The sequence below is a fragment of the Crotalus tigris genome, unplaced genomic scaffold (assembly GCF_016545835.1).
Source record: "Crotalus tigris isolate CLP2741 ecotype Arizona unplaced genomic scaffold, ASM1654583v1 scf7180000017639.5415321, whole genome shotgun sequence".
Lineage (NCBI taxonomy): Eukaryota > Metazoa > Chordata > Lepidosauria > Squamata > Viperidae > Crotalus > Crotalus tigris.
In genome coordinates, this window is record NW_024096532.1 from 3,224,918 (window position 1) to 3,238,594 (window position 13,677).

At 42.7% G+C, this 13,677-nt stretch overlaps 1 protein-coding gene across 13 annotated transcripts in view; it reads left to right on the top strand.

Moving 5' to 3' along the window:
• Positions 1 to 13,677, top strand: part of PTPRH (protein tyrosine phosphatase receptor type H) — a 60,752-nt gene that overhangs the window by 17,910 nt on the left and 29,165 nt on the right. For 5 of the 13 annotated variants that reach the window (XR_005555734.1, XM_039335176.1, XM_039335177.1 and 2 more), the window contains exons 3-6: positions 2,971 to 3,021; positions 5,024 to 5,221; positions 7,420 to 7,668; positions 10,402 to 10,653. Coding sequence is in view for 12 of the 13 variants with exons in the window: in XM_039335176.1 (XP_039191110.1) it covers positions 2,971 to 3,021; positions 5,024 to 5,221; positions 7,420 to 7,668; positions 10,402 to 10,653 (750 nt within the window). In the remaining variant the exon portion in view is untranslated. The remainder of the gene's footprint in view (positions 1 to 2,970; positions 3,022 to 5,023; positions 5,222 to 7,419; positions 7,669 to 10,401; positions 10,654 to 13,677) is intronic. The other 8 variants (XM_039335179.1, XM_039335181.1, XM_039335185.1 and 5 more) reach the window with 3 other exon arrangements.

The following is a 13,677-nucleotide window of genomic DNA, read 5'->3' on the forward strand; positions in this document are numbered from 1 at the left end:
GGCGTTACTATGGGGTTTTCCCATGGACTAGAATCTACAGGTTCTAAAATGCCCTGCTGGAGCAATTTGTCCAGCTCAGCATCTATCTTACTTTTGAGGGCAAAAGACACCTTTCTAGGCTTGACCCTAATGGGCGTGATAGTTGGGTCTAACTGTAGTGCAATGGGAGGCCCCTTGTAGGTTCCTAGCTCTGAACTAAACACATCCGCAAACTCCTTGCAAACCTCTGCAAGGCCCAATATTTGCAAGCCGTGCAGCCCAGTTACTTGGATTCCCAGAGCCTCGAACCAATCGAGTCCAATAAGACTCGTACGTTCACCCCCAACTATCACCACATCCAGGAAACCTTCAAAATCCTTACACTGTACCTTGAGCATGGCCTCCCCTTTTATACAGACCTTAGAATTTTGAAAATCAGTGAGTATTAGATTCGATGGCCTGAGTTTAACTCGAAGGCCATTACTGCTGCAAATCCTTTTATAGGTGTCCATTGAAATAATTGATAGAGCGGACCCTGTGTCCAGCTCCATCAATAATGGAACCCCTTGCAACTTCACATTAATGCAAAGTTTTTTCTTAAGGGGCTTGTGTGTCCCTGTCCTTAGAATACTCCTGCACAATGTGTAGAAACCCATCCTGTGTTGGCTGGGGACCCTGGTACCTTTCTGAAGCAATTCTTCCCAAAGTTGGACCTTCTGGCTACCCAAACAGATGGAGGCAATGTGGCCTTGCCTACCACACGCCCGGCAAATAGTGGAGCAAAACCTGCAGTCAGCTCGCTTGTGGCATCCTCCACACCTGAAGCACTGAAGAGATGCTGGGGTCTTGTCTGGATGCCCCTTCGACCTTCTTTCTGCTGGCTGATGCAATCTGTCCACCTCCTCTTCAGGATCTGCTTCGGATTCTTCTCGAGCGTCCTCTTGATGGACAGTAGTGGTGGCTGAAGGGTTCCTGGCAAGCTGCAAAGCCTTCACAGTGCCGCCTGCTGCTTCTTCAGCTGCCACCCCTCTTAACGCGTCTTGGAAGGAGACATCCTCTTTTGCAAAGATCTTTTGTTGTAGGTCTCTGCTTCTTAAGCCACACACAAAGCGATCGCGCAGCTTCTCTTCCAGATCCTTGAACTCACAAGGCCTGGCCGCTTGTCTTAAGGCAACAATAAAGTCTGCAGCAGATTCACCCGGCCTCTGGTCTCTCTGCTCGAACGCGTGCCTCCGAGAGATAACAGATAATTTTGGCTGGAAATGTTCCTTCAACATCTTCTTCAAGTCAGCATACGATACTGACTCCAGAAGTGCAGGGGCCACCAGATTTTCCACGATGTCAAAAGCTTCCTGTCCACAGGCACACAAAAGAGTTGCTGCCTTCAGGCCGTCTTCTCTTATTTGATTTACTCTAAGGTAGTTCTCCACCCGTGCTACATATGAATTCCATCTCTCTGGGTGGGAGACATCAAAATCAGTCAAACGGCCAATCTTCAACATCGTCAGCTTGACGATCTTCGCTAATTGCCTCCTATGCAAGCCAAGATTTGGGAAAGGGTCCTTTTGCCGAGCTCACCTCCAGTGACGCTGTACTGGCAGGCTGAATCGCGAATGCAGGACGCCATCTTCCCGATCGTCAGGACTTCCTTGGTGAGTCACAATCCTTTGCCTTGCTTGCAGGGATCCCACCTTCGTTGCCAGTGTTGTATTTTCCGTTTGTTGGCAATTGACGAAGACCCGTGGTGAAAACAACAAGCTCTTTATTACTCTTCTCCTACAACCAAGCAAACAGCAAAAGGCACGCAGGCCTTTTATAGTGCCTGAAATCCTGATAGTGTGAACCAATAGGAATTGACCATTTTCTCGCCTTGCACATGCGCACAAGGCTGGCGCTCTTCTGTCTGGTCCCGGGCAGCTTTTGGATTGCCCGGCACCAATTGCAACAATTCTGAGCCTGCTTTCAGCTCTTGCAGGCTCAGGACACAACAGTTATGATGTTGGCCTAGAAACCAGGAGACTGTGAGTTTTAGTCCCGTTTTAGGACTCAGTTAGACTGAAGCAATGCAGAGGTCACAGTAATATATTAATAAAATCATATCACTGAATAGTACCCAAAATTCAGTCAGGATGAAAAATATTTTTTTTAAAAAAACAAGAAGGATTGATGGAATAGATCAGACATGTCAAATACAAGGCCCGGGGGCTGGATGTGGCCCGCAAAGTGGCTTCATATGGCCCGCGAAGCCATCCTGGAAACAGTGAGGGAACGGCCCACTCTGCCTTGGCTCTGGCCCAGGCCGGCTAGGAGCCAATGTACAATTTTGTGATGGCCATCTATGCTGAAACGCATTCAGTCTTAGCTCCATAAGCCCCCCCCCCCGCATGGCCTAAGAGGAACAATGAGGCTCCTCCAGTAGACCATGCCTTGGCACTTGCACTGGTCCCACCCCCTTCTGCCAGAGACCCTCAGATCTATCCCACTCTTGCCTAGGCCCCCACAGGCACCCTTGATGCGAACAATGTAGAGCTGGCCACACCCACCCAGTAGGCCACACCCACTCTATCCACGCCCACCCAGTAGGCCGCACCCACCCTGGCCACACCCAACCAGCCCCCTGAGGGCAACTGCAATGCTGATGCGGCCCTCAATGAAATTGAGTTTGACACCCTTGGAATAGACCTCCAAAGGCTTTGATCTGGAAGGTTATGAATGTTGAAATTTAACAAAACGCTGAAGATTAAGAGCAGCAGGTTAATGAATACTCCTCTCTGAGAACAGAAAAGAGACATAGGTTGCCTCTTTCATCAAGGTTTTTGGTCCTTTCAGTTTGATCCCATAAGCTGAATCAAAACCCTTTGTGTTGGTGTGAACTAAGAAGTCTTTTGTTTAATCTTTTTGTTTGATGCACACAACAAAGCTTCAAAGAGATTCCACATATAGAACAGTTTAACTATTTCTCTCTGGGTTTTTTCCCCCCTCCTCTCTCAGAAGGACAAAATAAACAAATCCCAGCTCATCAGCAACCCCTGAAAAGTATTGGTAAGTAAACGAAGGCCCTTTAGAAGATTAGGAATCTTCCCAAATAAAGGTTGAACAAGATGTGTAATTTAACACAGGAGATGTGTTATTAGCATTTATGGAAAAAATGTCAGAGATTGGACTTTTAGCAATGCTTCCACTTTCTACGTGGGAACATTTGATCTTGTCCTATATCAAGTTAGACCAGTGGTTCTCAACCCGTGGGTCGGGACCCCATTTGGCGTCAAATGACCATTTCACGGGGGTCGCCAAACAATGCAGTCCGCCATTTTTTCCCCTTTTCCTTAGCTGTGCTACTCCCTTTTATTCTATTGGCTTTTGAAAGCCAGTAGAATAGACTCTCTTAAATAGAGTCTAATTTTATTGGCTTTCAAAAGCCAATAGGAATTGTCCAGGCTGTCTCTGCCCTGCTGAGCCCGCCAAAAGTCCCATTCTGCAAACGGTGCTGCAAGTTGTCTGCAGCGAAGGCGAGCTGTCTGGAAGTTTCCACCCCTCCCTGCTGAGCAACTACTAAAAATGTAAGTAAAAGAGGGCCAGGGGTGGGAGGTGGGAGGCCAGCGGGCGCAGGGAGGGTTGCTGGCACACATTGGGCCCGGCGGGTGCCTTACCTCCCTTGGGCTGGGCCAGCTGATGGCCCAGCCAGTGGTTGGCCTGCGGCGTCTCTGCCGCTTGCCAGCTACGCCTCAGCCGGCACAGGGGGCAGCACCACGCATGCGCGGCGCTCCCAGGCAGGGAAAGTCCTCGACTTACGACCGGTTGGGTAGTCCTCAACTTATGACCAGTTGGGGGTCGTGGCATTAAAAAGGTTGAGAACCACTGAGTTAGACCATGGATTTTTGTAACTCAGCACTGTTTACCAAAATGTAGTGCTCTCCAGATATTTAAATTTGCAGGTCCTGGGATCCATTTCTTTTACTTGCTAGAAAACCTGGTAGGTTTGGGTACTGGTTGGGGAAGGATCCTCTGCACCTGAGCTGGTCTTTAGGATTTCAGAACCCCTAGAAATGCCAGGAATTGAACCTTAGTCTTTCTACATGCAAGGTGTGAGCTTTGCCTCTGAACCACTGTTCTCTTGGCAGCTGTTGACCCACACATCCGGAAGCTGTTGTTGTCTCTTTCACTAAGAAAAGTATAGATGTCACACCTGCCACAATTTAAAAACCTAATTAGAAAGAATCCTTGGCTTCATTTGTTGAGAAAGGATAGTTTGATTATGAGTCAAATGTATTGCAGTAATGTATAGCCAGAACTGAGAATCGTGCGCCAAAATCCCTAAGTTCAACTTTTCCCTCCCATAACTGATTCCCATCACTGACAACCCCCCCCCCGCCACCACTAATGACCAATCAGGTTCAAGCAAGATGTTTTCAGTGCGGTCAGTTCAAGATAAGATAAGACAAGATATCCTTTATTTTCATTTTTTTTACTGTGGGCACAACGGCACACATCAAAAATGAAATTTAGTTGCCCGCTCTCAAAGTGAAACACATACATGACACACACCTAAACATATTATGTACAACATATGCATAGACCCCCATCCCTACATATTCATAACAATAAATATTAAATACTGTCCATCTTGAATATATAACGGAAGGAGGAAGCTTGAGAGTTCACAAGGTTAATGCTGTATGGAATGAAACTCTGGCTGAATCTGGATGTTCTGCTAAGGATACCACGAAACCTCCTCCCAGAAGGTAACAAGGAGAACAGGTCATGAAGAGGATGCATAGTGTCCCAGATGATCTTACGGATTCTGCTCAAACAATGCTTCTGTGCTATGTCCTGTGCTATAGGAGGGAGGGAGCTGCCAATGATCTTTTCGGCCATCCTTACCACTGCATAGGTTGGTATGCAGTTGGACTGTTCTGTCTTGTCCTATATCACGTTAGACCAAACCTTTGATTTCTGGGCTGTTATCAGTGTGAACCAGAGAGCTGGTTTGGGCTCCTTCTTTTGTAACTACGTAAGACTAACTCTTTCGTTTCTGCTCTTACAGATTGCTGCCGAGATCCTGGTCATGTTGAAGGCAAATTTGTGGTCCTCTATTGTCCTTTAATTCAGGGAGGATTGGAGATAAGAGAATGGGATGCAGATTGTCTCAACACTACAAATCCACCTTCAGGATGCCAAAGGGATGAGTTTGAGGCGAACATTTGTGATTTTCTACTCAACTGCTCCACTTCCACCTGTGCAAGTAAGGCCAAAGGTCCACACAGGTCTGTGTTCTCTGCTGGAGAAAACCCAGATGCCACAAGTAGAGAACCATGTGCTGCATAAGTAATGGAGACCACCTTGGCTCCTGAAAATGTTCCTCTATTTCCAAGATACAAGCAGTTGCAATACTGTATGGGCTTCTGTGAACAAGCTTTGGACAGTTTGGTGTGGGAGTGGATAGTAGCAAAGGAGAGAGAAAATCCTCTCTTAAAAGTTTCCCCAAATCCCCAGGGTCAACATATGTGGGATTAATAGTAAGAAACCAAAGATGAGCCTTGGGTCAGGGGTCAGCATCACTAAAAACCTGGCTAAGTGTTTCTTCCTGGTTCTCATGACACTCTATTTTTTTTCTAGCTGTCCCTGTTTGGTCAACTACAGGTACTCCTTGACTTAGGAGTACAACTGAGCCCAAAATTTAGATTGCTGAGTGAGACAATTGCTGAGTTTTGTCCCATTTTGCAATCTTTTTTTTCTACAATCGTTAAGTGAATCGCTGCAGTTGTTAAGTTAGGATCAGTATTGTTAAGTGAATCCAGCTTCCCCATTGATTTTGCTTCTTTGAAGGTCGCAAAAGGAGACACTGCAACCATCATGAATATGAGCCAGTTTCCAAGTGTCTGAATTTTGGGCACGTGACCCTGGGGATGCTGCAGCAGTTGGAAGTGTGAAAAATGATCATAAGTCACTTTTATCAGCGCCATTGTAACTTCAAACGGTGACCAAACGCAATGTTGTAAGTCGAGGACTACCTGTACTGCCTCACATTGACATGTACTAGTTCAAAGGGGACACTTCTTCATCCTTGAGAACTTATCTTTTTTTTAAATAATTTTTTATTTTCCCAAACTCTCCCCCATACATATACCGTGATATTTATCAGATGTTAACATACATTCTTTTTACATTCATATATAAGATACTTTTGATAAAATGAAATAAATACATACACATGACTTTTGGTGTTGCTCGCCCATTTCCCCTTTCACTGTATCCACACTCCTTCTTCTCTATCTTCTTTCTCCCTTTCTTCTCTTCCCTACTTCCCTCTTCTTCCTCTTCCTTGAGAACTTATCATAGACACTCAAAGGTAGCTGCCACCCATGGGGAAACCTTGCTTGTGCCATGAATGGCTGCCATTAGGAACATACCAGCAAAACAGAGGCCTGCCTCTTTTTGTGTTTGGGAAAGTGGACACATTTCCAAGCAAAGCAGCTCCCCGTCTTTTCCTGGGCAGGGACAACCCTGATAAATTCATAGAAATAAAGACAGTGTTAGAAGCTTATTATTGTGGTTGGTCGCACAGTCAGCCAGATGTTTAGCCTAGCTTTGGCATTTTTGTCCATCTATCGAGTCTTTCCTAAGGACCTGAGACAGGCAGATGTTGTGGTTTAATAATATCAAATGTATCATCACAAGATGGAAGCTGTTCCAAGGAAAGCTGCCTTTTGCAATCACTGATGGTGATTTTGTCAATACTGAGGATGTTCAAGTGATGCTCCAGATGTTTAGAGATTGCTCCCAAGGTATTTTATTTCTTGGGTTTTATCTTTGTATTCTTTTGCCTCAATTGTTACATTTGTAGTCCTTGATATTTGGTTATTTTCTTGAGTTCTTTCTCTTGTATTCTACTGTCTGCAGGTACTGTACTATCCAGATTGTTTTGTCTTTCTTCTCAACAGTTGTTAAGTCTGGAGTGTTGTGTGGCAGATGGTTGTCTGTTTGAATTCTAATGTCCCAGTGCATTTTCGTTTCTTCATTTCTCTTTGTGTATTTTGTGATCTCACCAGTTCTTGCTGGCAGGCAAATTTCTTGCAGATATTCCAATACACCATTGTTGCTACTTTGCCAAATTGTTGTAATCAATCAAATTGTTGTAATCAATCTGCATGATCATCTTGCATTATATTATATTATATTATATAATAATAATAATAATAATAATAATAATAATAATAATAATAATAATAATAATAATAATATAGGAAGTTAGGTAGAGCTGGAAGCCTGGTGGGACAAAGGAAATGTTGTGAGATGCACTGATTCCCTGGAACACCAGCTTGATGAACTCAGAGCTGCAATCTAGGGGGAAAGAGCTGGTGAATTTGAAGATGTTTACCTGGGAAATGAGAACAACATCCTCTCTTTATTTCTGATTCATTTGTTTCATTTTGTGCACAGAGCTGAATCCCACGGAAGGTCTAATTTCACTGGAGGAACTCAACTGTTCTGTAACTCTTAACTGGCAAGATGTAATCAACTGCTGTCATGAAGCTTCCAGAGACCCCTTTGTAATGACCTCTAAAAGCAGCTGGACAAATGCATGCCCAGTCATGGCAAAGTTGTCTCCCGGGCAGGAATATAATGTGATATTGTATAGAATCCTGAATGGAAGTTGTAGTCAAGAAGCATCCATCAACGTGACTACTAGTGAGTCTCACAATTGCTACTTGCTCGCAGCAGCAAAAACGACAACATAACAATAGCAATAGCACTTAGACTAATATAGTATACCACCCCATAGTGCTTTACAACATTCTCTGGGTGGTTTACAGAATCAGCATATTGCCCCAACAAACTTGTTCTGGTTTTACCAGCCTCAGAAGATGGAAGACTGAGTCAACCTTGAGCTCCATCAGGATCGAACTCCAGCTATGGGTAGAGTTTGCCTGCAAAAATGCATTCTAGCCATTTCACCACTAGGGCTTCTGGTGAGGTCTTGGTTCTGCTGCAGCAGAACTGAGTTCTTTCTATTCTCAAGAGCTGGATTAGTCTGCGATCTGGACTGAGCCATAATGCTGTTGAACTTGCATGAATCTTGGGACCCCGAGTCTCAGCTCCTCCTCTGTCAAGCTCAAAAGATCAGGTCTACACGTGAAGATCCAATTAAACTGATTTATTGCTACTTATGTCTATTGCACAGGAATATTCTCTCTCTCTCTCTTTTTTTAACAAATATGTTATTGAGTTTTTTAAGGGTAACAAGGGAATAGGGTCAACAGAGGTAAAACAAAGGGAGACATACAAAAGGGTTAAACCAAAGGAAGGGGGTAAACACAAATATTCTCAACTAGTAGTACCTACTTGAAGTTGGATAAAGGTCAACGGAATTCAAGGCAGATTGGATTTAGTTCACTTGTGGCTACATAAGGATTCTAAGTTCATCCTTCTTTTAACTCCACCTCAGGTTCTGCTAGTCCTTCTCCTACATGCTTTAGAGCAACAGGCTCCAACCTTCACGATTTGATAGCCTGTCTGAGGGGGAAAGAGGGGAACCAGGTTATGCAAGCAGTGGGCTGGCACGTGTGCGCATACATGCACAGCCTCACTCACACAAGAGAGAAGAGAAGCCTTTGGGGCACAGTTGCGCATTCCTTCAGGCTTCTCTGCACCAAAATCTTTTGCAAAGAAACAAAAGGCCTGAAGCAGCCTGAGATTGTTCCCCCAAAGCCTTGCGTCCTTTTGCTAAAGCTTTTGACATGGAGAAGAGACACCTTTGGGGGCATGGTCTCATATTCCTTCAGACTCATGGAGGCTGCCTGACAATCCAAAAGCAGATTGTTGTCCTGCGCAGTCAGCCTTGGTGAGTCAGCGAAACTGAGCATGGCATTCTCATTCAGCCTCTGTTCTCACCGCTTTTGGAGCATTGGAAGCAGGCAGCCCAGCTGGGGGGAGTGAGAGGTAAACTGGGCCATGAGATTGGCCAGCTCCACTTATGCAAGAGAGAAGCCTTGGGGTGCCGCTTGCACAAGTGGAGCTGCATGCGCACATTGCCCCACCTCTTGTGCAGCCCAGTTTCAAATAGGGCATGGTCTGTAATGGGCCACAGCCTGGGGGTTGGGGACTCCTGCTCTAGAGGAAATATCTGGAGTTGTGCAGTGGACAATTTATCCATGGCAGGAATTCCCTGTTCGTCTCACCTCAGCTTTAGGGATTTCTTTTCCCCCCTCTATCCATGGCATGTCATAACATCTTCACATTAGCAAAGTCCATTTATCAGTTTTGCTACTCTTCCCTTGCAATGGCCACAATTATGCTTTGTTTTAAAAGGCATAGGCAAAGAGGTGAGAATGAAGACAGGGAAAGAGGGATTGGTGGGTTGCCATTTTTGACATCTCCCCATTGGCCAATAGGAAGACAAAAGGCATCAGTGAAATTACTGGCATAGGAGTTCAAACATGCTGAAAGGATAAAGACAGTGATATACAAAGTTGCGTCCAAGTCCTTACACACTGATGAATCAATCATTTGCATAATGTACTTCTGATCAAAGTTCCAAACTGGGAACCAATACTGTTTTCTAGTACCCAGCTTGGTTTTCTGAATATCCATCTTTAAGTTGGCAAAATGGCACCGTCGTGCTCAAGACCAATGAATGAGGAGACTTAAAGGAAGTCCAAAGTTAGCAAAAAGAAACCCAATTCAAACAATTTGAAATGTCTAGTTTTAAACAATAAATCTAATTAGGGGTAGCTAATAGCCTGATAAACCTTAAGCTTTGTGCCAAGGAATGCTTAGCTGATTATTCTGGGAAAAGATAAAAGTGGAACAAATAAGAGGGGAGGGAAGTAGAACAGCTCGCTTGCTTTTTTATTTATTATTTCAATTTCTACATCCTGGACATCAGGACATTCCATGTTGTACCATTCGGGTTGCAGTTCTCAGCGGTGATGCCGAATCAACAAGGATTGGTTGGGGTCTATGACAATTTGCCATAGCCAACTCACCACAGCCAACTCGCTGAGGGATAACTCACCACGGCTAATTCGTTGCAGGACAAGAGTTACACAAATATCAAAGAAATGGTGGAAAAAGGTTGAAAGAAAGGTTGAAAAGGGAGGGACAGAATGAAATGTGAATGACAAAAAATTAAAAAAATAATTTATTTTAAATAATTGAATTCTTAAATCAGGGGTCTTCAAAGTTGGCCCTTTTATGACTTGTGGACTTCAACTTCCAGAATTCCTCAGCCAGGCACGTGTGCCTGGCTGAGGAATTCTGGGAGTTGAAGTCCACAAGTCATAAAAGGGCCAACTTTGAAGACCCCTGTGTTAAATTGTCCCACGGCGAATTGGCCGTGGCAAGTTGACTGTGATGAGTTGTCCCATTGAGCTGAGCTGCTCAATATAAAAAGCTGTGAAAAATGTCTTCTGTTTATTTCAGGGCCTTCGTCAGTTCGGAACCTTACAATAGAAAATCGCACAGTAGATTCCCTGCAGATTGGATGGAAGCCACCCAGAGACCCTCAAAGCTACACCTACACCTATTGTGTCTGCTTGATTGACTGTGCCATTGTCAATGAAAGCCCATTTCTTGCAAAAGGATTGAAAGGAGGAACAATGTACACAATTGAAGTCAGGGCTGTCACGAAGAGCAACGTTTATGGTGACACAATGACCATAAGTGTCATCACAGGTAGCATAGATTTAATGACTGGGGAGAGAGGAATGTGATTAAAATGATGGCTAAGGATCCATAAAATAAGTCAATGTGTTTTGTGGGCCATTAGAGGCAGTCCTTGCTTAATGACTGCTGTGTTTAATGACCATTTGAAGTTGTGACAGCACCCGGAAAATAACTTTATGACCAGTTATTTTTTTAAATGTTTTATTAATTTTTAAGAATTACAATCTTTAGAGCTTAGTAAACAACATGTTGTCTGGGTTCAAATATTTAACATTAACTTCTTCAATATAAATCTATTTAGTATTACACAATCCAATATTTTTTCCCTGATCTTCCTTTCTTCCCATATTTTTCCATTTTCCTCTCATTACATAATTACAATTCTTGGTACTGTTCATGTATATAAACATCTTCATCATATTTTACTAATGTTATGGAAATAACAATAATATCAATTCCTAAATCAATCTCCTGTTTTTCGTGCTCTTGTTAAAGTTTGATTTCCCATCAATATTTGAAGTATCTTTGTCAGTTATGACTTTCTCAATATTAATTACATTTATATAGATAAAATTTTTATTCATACCCGTCCTCCTCTTATTTCAATATTTCCTATATATAAAAAAGAAAAAACTGCTATTTTAATTCTAAATCATATATCTCATTATAAAAGTCTAATTATATCTAAGGGTCATCCATTCTTTTAATCATGTTCAAACAAGTATTTAAACATATAATGCCCCCTCTAATAGGTCAAATCTTCTATTTTTAAAATCTAGCTCTCACTTTCTTTCTTTACCAAGTAGCTTTCCAAGCCAAGGCAATTGAATTGCCCAGGAATTTTCTTTCTACTTTTTTGAAAGTTGCTTGGCATGAGGAAGATAATTTAGGTAGGGTATTTTTGGGGGGGAGAATTCCACCTGTTTATATTCCTTAAGCAACTTCCACTTTCCTTCTCCCTCAATATCTCTTTTCATTTTTTGTCTCCCAAATTGTAACATTTCCCCTGACAGCTCTATGTTCCCCTTTTTAAAATCTTCTCCCTTGTCATCAGGTGTATTTTGCAGACTTAAGGGGTTAAAAAAGTCTTTTGCATTTTTATTGTTATGGGTAAGTCTTGCAATATTTTATTTGTATATGGTAATTTATATTTCCCTTCTTTTGTCTCTTCTGTCTCTAGATCCATTTCCTCTGCATCTTCTGATTTCTAGTTTCTTTGTTTCATACTTTGTGGTTGTTGTCTTGCAACTTTCTAGTTGTAGATTTAATTTGGAGATTTGCTCATTTATATTACCTAGATTATTTTTAGTCTCATTATGATTTATTTGTATGTTCTCTTTGTATGCAACAATTCTTTGGTAAATTTTGTAGCGTAGAGTATATTTCCTTCTGAAAGGTGTTTGTTTTTTCTTGAGGCATCATTCCTGGAGATGGCTGGCTCAGGAATTCTGGGAGTTGAAGTCCATGTGCCTACCCCTGCTCTAATATGACCAGTCTCAGTAAAAGTAGAACAAAGTTTCTGGTCTTTATATGTAGCCTTTATAATCCAATAGGTTCCAGAATACAAGTCCAGTCTCAAAAGCAATATTTTATACTGATCCTTTGTCTCAGGCATCCAAAAATTATCAGTCAGGCATGGTTGTAATTCACAATGTTCAAAGTGTTCAGAATATTCAACCTTCCTGAAAACAGCTCAAAAGTCTCTCCCATCCAGACATACTCAAAGGTCAAATTTTTCTTTCTCTCCCACTAGCTCTTGAGATTAAAAATCCAAACTCAGTAGGTGTTTATAGTCCAAAAAGGTCAGGATGATAAGTATGCCAAAATATTTTCCTTTATTGCCAACTGTTCTCCCGTAAGCTAGGAGTCACCAAGCAGCCACGAAGTTAGTTATAGTGCTGTACTCAAATCCACCACTAGATGTCATTCAAAATCCATTTTCCACTCTTAAGACAAAGGATTGATTTCTTATATTTCATCTCAACATTCTTTTTTCAAAGAGAAAATCTTAACAATTATCAGTTCTCAAATTTATCAATTTTACTTCTACTTCAATATTGTGTATTTCTGTCTCCCATAGAAATTAAAATGCCGCTTCTGTTCACATTAGGAGGTTTTTAACCTTGGGAGCCTTTCCCAGGAAATTCAATTGTAAAATAGTAAAGAAAGGATCAATATTCTCACCCAGTTACAAACATGCTCTTTATGATATATTAATTGGTGCTTTTCTTCCTCTATTGTCAGAAGCTAATGGCTGACCACAGGAATGTAGCCAGTCTTTCCCCTACCAGTTTGGAGGGCTTTTCTCAGATTGAACGACAAGACTGCAGTTTCTCCGTGATCGACGAGGCACCCTTCCTTGTTCATCGCCTCTTTGTGGCTACTTTAGGGCCTTTTTAGGGCCCCCAGCAGGGTGAAATCGGGTGCAGAAGGCAGAGCCCTGCCTTCCTGCATCCGTTTTACTATGATGCAAAACCAGAAGCTATGACCACAGCATCCTGTGATCATATAGTTGCCATTTGCAAACTTCCAACAAGCAGAGTCAGTGAGAAGCAGATAGTAAACTTGCAAGTCGTGATCACATGACAGCAGAAGTGAGATCATAAGTCCATCACAGTCATTCAACATCTTTCTTAATGACCGCAAGTGATTTCTTAGCAGCCATAAACAAAGTGAGGCTGTAAGCCCTTTGCAATCACATGATTTCCCTCTTAGTGACTGATTTACTTAAAGATGGAGTTGCCAGTCCCATTTGTGTGTTTGTTAAATGAGGACTACCTGTAATGGATTTAGCTACCAATTTGATTTGTCACTGGGGTAACAACACAGGATAAAGTCAAAATGGCTGCTGGTTGACACTCAAAGCTCTAGGCCAGAAACAAAATAACAGAGGAGGGCTTTGGTGGGTCCTTCCCAGATAATGGGGCCCCAATGGTTGCCATAGCATGAGATATATTGGTGGCAACTGTTACGTCCTTGGCGGGAAAACAGACACGAGAAGCAGCTGGAGTTCTCAGTTTCTTTTATTCAGCG